General features: G+C 41.6%; 2 protein-coding genes across 6 annotated transcripts in view; one reads left to right on the top strand and one right to left on the bottom strand.

Moving 5' to 3' along the window:
* The window catches only part of LOC138742728 (NAD kinase-like), a 55,375-nt gene that overhangs the window by 11,328 nt on the left and 31,635 nt on the right, over positions 1-12,412 (bottom strand). For all 3 annotated transcript variants that reach the window (XM_069897525.1, XM_069897524.1, XM_069897527.1), the window contains exons 5-8: positions 12,091-12,199; positions 9,550-9,635; positions 7,446-7,548; positions 2,914-3,065 (exon numbers count right to left, since the gene is read on the bottom strand). In XM_069897525.1, the coding sequence (XP_069753626.1) occupies positions 2,914-3,065; positions 7,446-7,548; positions 9,550-9,635; positions 12,091-12,199 (450 nt within the window). The remainder of the gene's footprint in view (positions 1-2,913; positions 3,066-7,445; positions 7,549-9,549; positions 9,636-12,090; positions 12,200-12,412) is intronic.
* The window catches only part of sec62 (SEC62 homolog, preprotein translocation factor), a 66,722-nt gene that overhangs the window by 46,478 nt on the left and 7,832 nt on the right, over positions 1-12,412 (top strand). The window contains exon 10 of one of the 3 annotated variants that reach the window (XM_069897529.1): positions 9,930-12,260. The exons of the other annotated variants lie outside the window; for them this stretch is intronic. The gene's annotated coding sequence lies outside the window, so the exon portion shown is untranslated. Of the gene's footprint in view, positions 1-9,929; positions 12,261-12,412 lie in introns of those variants that run through there. 3 annotated transcript variants of the gene reach the window in all.

Below are 12,412 nucleotides of genomic sequence, written 5' to 3'. Positions count from 1 at the left end.
GGAAATAAAACACACCACAGCATTAATTCAAGAACTACAAAGATGTATGGACTGTGCAAAAATATCCCTCAGACAACATTGTCTGGTCATTGCTGAGACAGCCACCAATAGCTGACCCAAGATAGCTCCGCACTGTCAGAATGGATAAGATTTTAAACTGCATCAAGTCAATGCAAAAGATCCCAGAACACTAGATGAACAGGTGGGGAGTTTCTTATGGATTCAATCACAGAGATGCAGTACAAAAGCCCCCTTCATCTCACCACCACCTATCCATCCAACATTAGACCCATTTTATTCTCCCTACAATCCCATGGACTTCCCCAGATTCTACACATGAACAGAAAATTACACTAACCTACCAACCTGCACGTCTTTGGGATGTGAGTGGAAACCAGAGGATTCAGAAGAAACCCCCACATGTTCACAGGAAGAATATGCAAACTCCACACAGACAGCATCTGAAGTCAGGGTTGAACCAAGGTCTCTGGAACTGCAAGGTAGCAGCTCTCCAAGCTGCATCACTGTACAAGACCAATAGAAACTAAAATTGCCAACTGGTTAGTTAATCATTTTCCAATTTGGACACCTAGTGGTATGCTGGCATTACAAAAAGGGCTACATGAGGGAAAACTGCATTCTCGTGGCAGAAAAGCACACCTGTAATGTCCCAAATTGCAAGAGTTATTAAAAATGGAATGAGGTACCAGAGGTAGTGATAGTGGATACAACTGTAATGTTGAAATGATAATTTAGACAGGTTTATGGATAAGAAAGGTTGAAAGAGATATGGGCCAAACACAGGAAAATGGGACTAGTTCAGGTAGACAATATGATGCTCATTGGAGCAAGGGCCCATTTCCACACTGTACAATTTTATAACTAAGTACTAATCCTTTTTTCCCCAAAATGAAAATGTAGTTCATTACAAAAGGACTTTAAAAAGAAGTCCAAACCATGGTGACAATCCTAATAGAAGTGGAAAAACTCTCTACCTTGTAGCATCATTTCACATGTCATCCAGAAGTCAGAGAAATCCAAGTCCCAGGGTGACAACATGCTCAGAGAAACGAGGTGTTATTCCTCAAGCTACACAAGTCTTCATTTTCTTCTCAAACTTCGTATCCATGGACATTTCAGCAAGTAAATTCCCCACCAAGTCTGAAAATCAAACCATATTGTACAATATAGCACAGCTAACATACCAGTTAGCACAACGCTGCTAACAACCAGGGTTCGAATCCGGCGCTGTCTGTAAGTTTTTACATTCTCCCTGTGTCTGCGTGGATTTCCTCACGAAGGGCGGTTTCCTCCCACTCTTCAAAACGTACCAGGAGTGTAGGTCAATTGAGTGTAATTGGGCGGGGCACGGGTTCATGGGCCAGAAGGACCTGTTATCGTGGCTGCATCTAAATTAGATTAAAATACTTCAGATGTTGTCTCACATTGCCTGTTACAACAAATATAACCTCCCTGTTTTTACATTCAGTTATCACTTTCAACGTGCAACACAAACCATAATTATCCTAGTTACCTTGCTGTTCCCATTAACTACCTATCTGAGACTCATGCACTGTGACATTGAGATTTCCCTACACCTCAGTTCTGCAATCTCTCACCATATAGATTATATGCTGTCCTTTATCATATTTTTGAAGTAAATTAAGAGAAAAGAAAGCATATCGTGGAAAATGAACCATTTTTCATTAAACATTATTTGCCTGATCTTTGCCCAATTACTTATCCATGCCTTTTCACCTCTTCACAACAATTTTATAACTACCTTTGTGCCAGTAGAACATTTGATAACTTTTCCCTATTACCAGTTATTTGAATAATATGTAAAAGTTAAGACTCCCACCAACATCCCTTTGGTACAGCACCTATTACTAATCAGGAAAAAACATATTTGTCTCTCATCTTTCAAGTTAAGGCAAAACCCCAGTGAGGACAAACATCACATGACCCCTCTGGCCTTTCCTCCAACAAGAATGAAGGGCAGCTTTGATACTTCCTCCCACCTCTCCCTTCCCCACCCGAATGTAATGACGATGTCAACTCATATTGCAAATCCTTAAGCCAACATCTGATACCCACAGCATTGATCTTGCAGCAGGATTCAAGTCATCCAGTCCAATGAGCTAACACCCACATCGTGAGTTGATCAAGTCTGCAGGTGCTGGGGCCGAGTGCAACACGCAAACGTGCTGGAGAAACTCAGCGGGTCACACGGCATCCAAGTAGCTGACAAAGGGGCAATGGATGCCCATGAATACAGCCTGATTTTAGACAATCATGAAGGAGGACTCAGGCTCAAAATGTCAACTGCCTTTTTTTTTCCCCACAGATGCTGCTAAGTTTCTCCAGCACTTCTGTGTACTGCATTCGACCCCAGCAATCAAGGATTTTCTTGTTTACCAACAATGCTACACAGGCTCTTCAGCCCATTCTGTCTGTTCCGAACCTGCCCAAATTAAACCAAATGCTGCTGCCTGCATACAATACATATCCCTCTATTCCCTGCATATTTATGTGCATATTGATGGTCTTAGCCAATCTTCGGACTAATTATATTTGTAACATTGCTATTCTCAATTTGGTGTAAATTGAATCGATCTTTTTTCATTACTTAAATTTTTTCTTTTTTTAATTAAAGTTAGACATACACAGCCTACAAGCCCCTGTGCTGCTCAATTACACCCCAATGACCTATATCTCCTTTATGTTTTGAAGAGTTGGAGGAAACCCACATAGACACGGGGAGAACCTATAAACTCCCTACAGACAGTGCAGGATTTGAACTCTGGCACCAGTCGCTGGCGTTGTAACAGCGTTTTGCTAAACGCTTGTTAGTGACCCTGACTTCATTTCTCCTTCCTAGGCCTTAGGACCTTCTAGAAATTGTCCACATACATGTATATGCATGAAGGCTTTTTTTGTCTCGTCGTCAATATGACATTGCGGGACCAGTCCATTGTCCTCCACGTGGTACTTCCTCTCTGGTGATTTCAAATCTTTAACCACCTTCACTTTCAGTCGACTTCTCAGAATAATCCTGGCATCCCCTGCTCAAAGACAAGGATCCAAATTAAGTTCCATTCACTTCAAATTTCCGGCGTTGATCATTAACTACTACAAGTTAAAATAGCAAAAGAGGAACACAGTTCATCCTTCCAAAACAAATCTGACCCTTTCACACCACCACCCCGTCACAGTATTGTAATGGAATTTTCTTCTTGCACTGTGGTAACTGAATATTTTGTAGATATTATCTCTGATCAATTCGATATGTGCTATTGTAGTTTTTTGTGAAGTATAAAGTGCGTATGTACATTACACATGACAATAAACACAAATTTATGACAATAAACATCATTAAAATGCTTTTGGGTGCTTATAACCGTCTACTCTAGAAGGAGAAAAAAAAACTGCTAGAGAAACTCAATGGGATCAGGTGGGAATCCGGAAATGAAGGGATTATCTTATGCAGAGAGACTGAGTAACAGAACATATTAAACTTTAGAAGGATGACAGGGGATCTTCCAAAATTAGGAAAGGAATGGATAAGATAGAAGTAGGGAGTTCATTTCAGCTGGTAGGTGAGACAAGAAGTGGAAGATAATGCCACGATTCAGAAGAGTGGATTTAAAACTTAGATAAGAACTGCTTTTCCAAGAGAGTAGTAAATCCGTGAAATTTTCTGCCCAAGGAAGTAGAGACTGCCTCAAACTGTATTTAAGACACAGATAGATTTTAAAAGAATAAGAGAATTCAGGGTTATGGGAAACAGGCAGGTAAGTGGAGGCGAGGCTAGTGCCAGACCAGTGACGGTCTGAATGAATAACAGAGCAGATTCAACGAGCCAGATGGCCTGCTCGCTACTATTTCTTGTGCTTTTATCTGTGGAAGGAAAATAGGCAGTCAACGTTTCCCTCCATCGATGCGCCCTGGCACGATTGAGTTCATCCAGCAGCTTGTTTTTGCTCCACATTCCACCATCTGCAGTTTCCTCCCTCTCCATTCAGCAAGGTCCTTTCTTGGCTGCTCAAGACTAAAGTTGGCCACCTTCTCTCACACCTCAGGTTTCATACTCCTCACATTATCAGGATCTAGTTCTTGAATTTTGCACATCATGCACCAAATCTGAACACATTAACTACAGCCCAGGTTAGGTCATGATAACTTGGTTTACATTCAATACCATTATAGAGTAAATGATGATTCAAACAGGAGGGTTCAAAAATTAGTCACTGACCTCTACAGCATGGAAATATGCTAGTACATGTCAACCAAACAAGGCTCATTTTCCTACATTTGACCACATCCCTCTAAACCTTTCCCATCCACGTACCTCTCTAAATGCCTTTTGAACATAACAAATGACACCACTTCCTCTGGTCTTTTGTTCCATACACGCACCACTCTCCATGTGAAGATGATGGCCTTCAGGTCCCTTCTAAATCATTTCTGTCTCATCTCAAATCAAAGCCTTCTGGTTTTAGATTCACCGATTAAGGGGGTGTGATAGTACAGACCTATCACCAATGTATATGGTTACAGTATCTAGAGTGTAATGACTGTGCTTACAGCGATTGGCTGAGAGCTTAGCCACGCCTACTGTCTGGGCCTTAAAGGGTTGTGTCCCTAGCCAGGTCAGATCATTCCAGACTGGTCGGCCACCTGTGAAGAGCTCCTGGCTTTTGCTAATAAAAGCCTTGGTTTGGATCAACAAGTCTTTGGTTCTTTCGACGAGCTCTACAATTTTATTAGCAAAAAGAATTTTTTAAAAAGGGACGGAGCGTCTGACTCGGCCAGAAAAACTTGACATCGACCCACAGTCAGCTACAGCCTTCAAAGCCTTTAAATTCTGGCTGTTGAACTTTGAAAACTTCCTAAGGCTCATTGAGGTGGAGGAGGATAACCAGCGTCTAACAGCATTGCTGTCTATGGTGTCCTTGAGAGTCTACGAGAACATCCAGGATGAGACCATTTACACCGCAGCCACAAAAGGTACTGAAAGAACTCTACGATCAACCAATGAACAGAGTTCATGGGGAAAGTGGCTAAGACTATTTATCTTATCTATGCCCCTCAGTGATTTATAAACTTGTCCAAGTTAACCCCTCAGCCTCCTACACTCCAGAGAGAAAAGACTCAGCCAAACCAGCCTTGAGTTCCCCCGGTCCCAGCAGCATTCTTGTCAATCTTTTCTGCATCATTTCCATCTTAAATTCTCTTCAGTCCAGTTCTGTTCAGCTCATCAATGAAAAGCCGTCAGCAGAGGAAGTTCCAGCCACTTTTTCTTTCTTTGGTCCCAACACAGTACCAATATTAGAATACAAAATAGGGATGAGGAGTCAAAACTGTGATGCTCCTTGCTTGAAATTAATACAGAAAATGCTGAAACACATTAATGCATTAATAGTAACTCCATTTCTCATTCCACAGATGCTACCTGACTTACAGCATCTGAATATTTGTATTAATTTATCTTTCTTTGCCTGCATTAAAACCCAGGACAAAACTAAGCAGCAGAACCATGGGGAAAGTCCATCTTAGGCAAATATCTGTACAACATAATATTTTGAAAAATTGGCTCAGGTGAAGAGTCTTGGAGCTAAAATATCAAGTTCCACTCTCCACAGATACTCTTTTATCTGCTCGGGTGTTTCCAGGAATTGAAGTTCTTAATTCAACTTTCTATCATTTGCAATTCTTTTGATTTTATTTCCAGTCTATTTTGTAAGCCTACAATAAAGTCTCATTCGGGTGTGTTATGATCAGATGGCAGGTGCTGTTAGTGGTGGAGTTTAGGGATACCAAGTAGAAATTATGTTTTGCTGGATGTTCAGAGACCTGATCACTACTGCTTTCAGTTTAAGGCAGTGCCCCTCAGGAATAACAGAATGGCCTCAGGAGAAAGGATACAACTAAAATCAACAAGTTGTAATTTGCTTGAATTTAGAGGCAAATCTTGTGGAAATATTTGGAAATTATAAAACGAGTTGACAAGATTAAAAGAACACATGCTGAGGAAACCTGAACCTGGAGACAACACCAAGCTGAGGTTTGGGAGCAAGACAAGAAATTACCTTTTCCTTAGAAGCATCGTGCCACATTATCATTCCCACGATGACAAGATTCAAAATCTTGACTGGGTGAAAAATTGGGAGAGATAGTAAACAAACTGAAGTTTCGTCTCCAGATTTCATTAGATGTGGGCGCAAATCATTTGACTTCAAAAAAGGAAAACCAAAGATGTACGATCCAGTGATCATTGGGGGATCAGATGTGGACAGGATGAGCAAATTTAAGTTTCTGGGAGTCACTATCTCAAAGGATCTTTCCTGGACCCAACACACTAATGGCACCATAAAGAATGCACTTCAGTGCTTCTACCTCCTCGGGTGTCTGCGAGATTTGGTATGACATCGGAAACCATGGCAAATTTCTACAGATGTGAGGTGGAAAGTGGTCTGGTATGGGGACAAGTTTGCTGAGCAGCTACATCATGGTCTGGTATGGAGACACCAATACCCCTTAGCATAAAGCGCTGCAAAAGGTAATGAACACAGCCCAGGACGTCACAGGCAAAACCCTCAGCATCTCTAGGTAAAGCTGTTGTCAGAGAGCAGCAGCAATCATCAAGGATCCACACCACCCAGCACACTCTCTGTTCTCACTGATACCATCAGGAAAGAGGTCTAGGTTTCCCAAGACTCGCACCCCTAGGTTTAGGAACAGCTGCTCCCCCTCCACCATCAGAAACCTTAACAAGAAACTCACTCAGGGACTCATTTAAGGACTCTTAGCTTGGCACTTTATTGATTTTAGTTTTCTCTCTGTATTGCACAGTTTGTTTACATTCTTTATTTTTTGAGTATAGTTTTTTGCATTACCAATAAGTGATGATTCTGCCTGGTCCAGCAGAATCTCAGGGTTGCATTCTGACAATAAAAAACCTGAAATTAATCTGAAATCTGAAATAAAGGGCCATCTTTCAAAAACCAATAGATCAGAGATGATTTGAAGCTCAACGTCTTCCAAGTGAAAGATTGAGTGACTTGCACCTTTTCCCTGGGGCTTAAGAGATAGCAATGCTTAAATACAATCATTTGCTCCAGATAAACACCATGTATTATAATCACCTATCCTAAACGGTTCTCCCTCAAATGCCACACCAGTATATGGCAATTCCTTGAATTCTTCATAAAAATTCAGAAACATCAGTAAGTTTTGAGCTTTTAATTGCTGTACTATATATGGGTTGACATGTTGGATTGCACACAAAACAAACTATTTCACTGTACCCTGGTATAGTACCCTGACAATAAATTTGAATTGAACACTTTAACAGAGGTTAATTATTTCAATGCCAATGGTCTTTATTAAAGATCAACAGCTTTCCGTGCAGTCAGTAAGATAATCCAGAAAAATGTAACTACCTTCAATCACATTGGTCACTTCTGTTCTGTAGGACTCAAACTTAAATGGGGTGAGAAATCCAAGTGAGCCAAGATGGAATGCCATTACAGGCGGGACACTGGTCTAAAAAGAAAGCACAGCTATTTAGCTACACAGAATTAACCTGCCAATTACACAAAATTGCAGAATGTCCCCTACTTTCATATGTGACCCACGAGAGCCAGTCTCGGAGCAACAATGTCAAATATTAGAGGGCATCTGTTTAAGATGAGAGGAGGAAAGTTTAGGGGAGATATCAAAAGTTTATTTCTGTCTATACAGTGTTATGGGTTCCTGGATTGCATCATCAGGGATAGTGGTGGATCAGGACATTCAAAAGATTCTCAGGGACATGGATGCAAGTAAAATACAGGAGAGGCATATGGGTGAGGGGTAGGGAAGGATTAGATTGTTGTCGAGATGGTTTACACATGTCAGCATAACATCATGAGCCAAAGCTGTAATATTCTATGTTCTACATTGCATGGCACAAGAATATAGAAGCAATAATAATTCAATGCAATTTGCCCTGATACAGAACCGAATAAGCTAAGATTTCTTGAGAAAAGCCTGGGAAGCAGCAGTAAGTTTGGTTCTACTGTTCCCAAAGCTTCCCATTAGTGGAAGGTGTCCTCAAATCATGACTCAGCCTTTTAGCAGAAAACTGATCATTAGTAATAATTTTCCAATTATTTATTATTCCATTCACATGATGGTAGAAGGCAAATGGGGATTGATTATTTTACTGCCTTTTCTCATGTAATTATGGTCAGATTGGCACAGAAATCAGTAGAGATTTGAACGCTTTCACCTTCTGCTTCAAACAGAGTTATACTGCTCACCCACCAAGTCTGCACCAACCATCCAGCACCTATTTCCACTTATACTACCTACACTAATACAGTTGTAGAAAGGACTTGTGCTTTCAAGTTCCTGGGAGTCGTTATATCCATCGGCATCTCCTGGCGCCAGCACATCTAGGCAACCATAAAGAAGGCATATCAATGCCTCTACTTTCTGAGGAGATTAGCATGTCATTCAAAACTCTATCGAACCTCAACATGTACAGCGCTAAGTATACTGACTGGTTACATCACAGCCTGCTTGGGAAACTCAAGTACACAGGGACTCAGAAGGCAGCAAAGGTACTAAACTCCCATCTATTGCAGACGACTACATGAGAGATTGCCTGAAGAAGGCAGCCAACATCATTAAAGATCTCCTGGTCACAATCTTTTCTCATTGCTATCTCAGGCAGAAGGTCCAGCACCCTAGGTTCAAGACCATTTTTCTTCTCCAATATCCCCATTCTACCCTAACCCTGAATTCCTCCAGGACCACCAAAGGATCTGTCGGTATGATTGAAATGTAACTTCTTTTTGCACCAACTGCAACAATGATTTATCTTGATATTTTTTTTCATATATGTAGATAAAGATATATACGTCATCTTTTTTTCTCATGGCACATTGCGGTAAATTAATTTGTACTATTGTTGTCGATGCCTCTTATGTATTTGTGTGGCTGCCAGTAAAAAATTCGATACACCTATGCTTTGTACTTGTGTAGAGGACAATAAACTTGCTATTTCATACTGTAATTCACTTCACAAGCATCAGTATCTGCTTCTGATGTGATGCCGTGTTTAAATTCTTAGTCAATTCTGAGGAACCTAATACGACTCTCATCATTCTCTGGAGATGTTCCCGTTTCTCTGTAGCACAACTGATTTAGTTGGCACAATTTAAAATTAAGCTAAGTTTAAACTAAGTTCTCTTTAATGATGTAACTGCTGGAGGTTTTTCAGTTCCAGTCATCTTACACTCTAGAATCTTTAGCTCTGAAGTTTGGAAAGGGTGGGTTTGTGAGAAAGGGGGCAACAGAAAGAAAAAATTGCATTTTGATTATTGATTGTATTGTAATTGACCCAGAGTGCGGATAGACTATCTGGTCTTATCCCGATATTACCATAGTGTTTATACATCATATATATTTCTGTGGTTGAAAGTGCATTAAAATATTCAGAAATAGAATGCATGTCTTTTCTTGGTGAGAAAGGCTGAAGCTAAAAGCATACAAGCATACCTGGAAGAGCGAGGAGGCATAAAGCAATGTGCCATCACCACCAAGGCAAATGATTAGGTCTATACAGCCTGACAGCTCATCATAACCTGAAATTTAAAAAGCACATACCCAATTTAGTGGCATGAAGACCACACAATCACTACTACGAAAAAAATATTCAATATATATTTTTAAAATCTGCTTAACATCCCTATTCCCTTAAATCCATACCCTCCACCTTAAAATTCCACTACTCTGGAGAAGAAAGACTGATGGCCCATTTGATAAAATATCATCCCCCCCCACCCCCATCTCTGATCCACAGAAAAAAAGTTCCAGCCTATCAAACCCTCCAACCATGCATATACTTTCTTTTAATTCTGTGTCATATCTGCTTGCAGGATGAGGTCTTCCACAGGTTACCAGTGGCCCAGAAATGTCACAAGAACCTGAATGGAATCCACAAAAGCGCTGGAGAAACTTACCAGGCCACACAACATCCATAGGAAGTAAAACGCAATTGGCATTTCAGGCCTGGGCCCTTCTCCCAGCATCTGCAGATTTTCTTGTTTAACCACAAGAATCTGAATCCCTCCCTCCTGCACCAGCTTCTCAGGAACACATTCATCTGCTTGATCTACTTATTCTGACCCTCATGAACACTGGGAGTAAACTAGAGATCACAACACTTGAGGTCCTGCTTTTTAACTTTCTGCCTAACTTTCACGCTACCGACTGACCTACGACTGCATCGCGAGATCCACTTCAATATTGTCATCAAGTTTGCAGGTGACACTACAGTAGTTGGGGTCATCAGGATTACAGAGAAGAGGTGGGAAATCTCGCAAAATGGCGCTAGAGCCACAACCTGAGTCTCAACAAGGACAAGATAAAGGAGATGATCGTGGACCCTCAACATCTCCTCACTTGTCAGGAAGCACAACAGCAACTGCACTTCCTGAGAAGACTGAAGCAGGCAAGGCCACCGGCCACCATTAGAACAACCTTCGATAGGAGCTCTATCGAGAGTGTCCTGGCCGGCTGCATTCCAGTGTGGTACAGTTGCTGCAGAGAAATGGATCGGAGGTCAAACCACAGAGTGGCAGAAAGAATCACTAGAGTCTCCTTCTCTCCTATCGACATGACCTACCAGGATCCTTGTCTGAACAGGCCACGCAAAATCATTGATGACCCCTTCCACTCCGCACACAGCATCTTCAGCTGCTCTTATCAGGGAAGAGATACGAGATGATCAGAGCTGAGGAACAGCTTCTTCCCACGGCCAGTGAGAATGCTGAACGACCAAAGGAAATGTTCACACTAACCATCTGAGACTCATTTGTACAAAACAATATTGATTTTTTTGTTGATATAGATAAAATACTTTTCCTGCATATGTATTATTTGTCTATATGTGGTTCTGTCTGGTTGTGTGTCTGCCTGTTTTGCACCGTAGATGAAAGAACGCTGTTTCGTCGGGTTGTACCTGTATAATCAGATGACAATAAATTTGACGACTTTAGTCACACTCCAAGGCTTCATCCCCTCTACCTCTGTCATCGGTGCCAATGAGGTTAATGGCCTGTGGCTATTCACCCTCAAATGTTTTCTAACTGCTCAGAGATCTTCCCAATCCTGGCACTTGGAAGCCTTGTTGGTATGAACAGTCTGGTTCAAAGCCACAGAATCTTCTGTTTATCCCCTGACTGAGATCCCATGAAAAAAAAAATTAAAAAACAAAACTGCAACTTTTGCAGGAGACTGCAGATTCTGGAATCTGAAACCAAATACAATCTGCTGGAGGAACTCAAGGGGTCAGCAGCATCAGTGGGAGATGAAAAGTGGTCAATGTTTCGAGCAAATTTTCTTTATTACAACAGAGGGAAATTCATATAGGAACAGGGTAAAAGAGCACAGGTTGAGAGTTCATAATCTGAAATTAGAAAATTCTCAATCTGACGTGAGAATGGGGGAATAAACTTGGACCAGGTAGCGAAGAATGCCCCTCTCTCTTCTGCATCCCTTATGCTCTTTCCTTTTCCCCATTTTTTTTGTCCCTCTTCTTAACCACTCTCAGATCCTACCTTTCCTTCAGTTCTACCCCTCCCCACCCCCAACCCCCCCAATGGATTCTTCTATTCTCTCCTCAACCTCTTCCATTCGGTTTCACCTACTCTCCCTTTATACCACCATTCTCACTTTCTCTACGTCACATTCCAGCACTAACAGCCTTCGTCTTCTAATTACCCACTCCACCCCATACAACTCATCTTCCTTCTCCTTCCTGACCGCTTTGTTTTCCTTGTTGCTCTCCCCCCCCCCCCCCCCTTTGTCTGGTATCTGCCACTCCTCTGCCTCTCTCTGGCATTTCAGCCTAGTTGGCCAATCCATGTGGAGTCCCTGTCTCACCCCTACCATCCTGTTCTCTTTATACTGCTCTGTACTAACTTTTCTCAGACCCAAGGAAGAGTTTCAGCTCCAAACGTCACTCTTTTCCCACCCCCCACCACTTAGCCCACAAGTAAATCTACAAAGTTACGCCACCCATACCCACCACCTCACCTTCACGGAAGGGACTAAGTTGTTGCCTAATAGGTTCAAAGCTTGTATCTTTGGCAAGTGCTGCATCATCCACCACCTTCTTGTCCACAAAAACAACCAAGTGCTTCTCCTGGATTGAGAACAAATAAAAATGTGGGGAAAAAGAATAAAGTACATTTCTTCAGCGTCTATCTCAAGCCTTTTGTTTTAATTCATTAATTTGCAGTGAACGTCACCAGAAAGGTCAGCATTAATTGCCCATCTGGTGGCCCGGAGCCACATACAAGTCAGACGAGTGTAAGACGGCAGATTCCCTTCCCAAGAGGGATTCATTTCCAACATC

This window comes from Narcine bancroftii, chromosome 9 (genome assembly GCF_036971445.1).
Source record: "Narcine bancroftii isolate sNarBan1 chromosome 9, sNarBan1.hap1, whole genome shotgun sequence".
Classification (NCBI taxonomy): Eukaryota; Metazoa; Chordata; class Chondrichthyes; order Torpediniformes; family Narcinidae; genus Narcine; species Narcine bancroftii.
The sequence above is the reverse complement of the archived record's forward strand: the minus strand, read 5'-3'. Positions and strand labels throughout refer to the sequence as shown.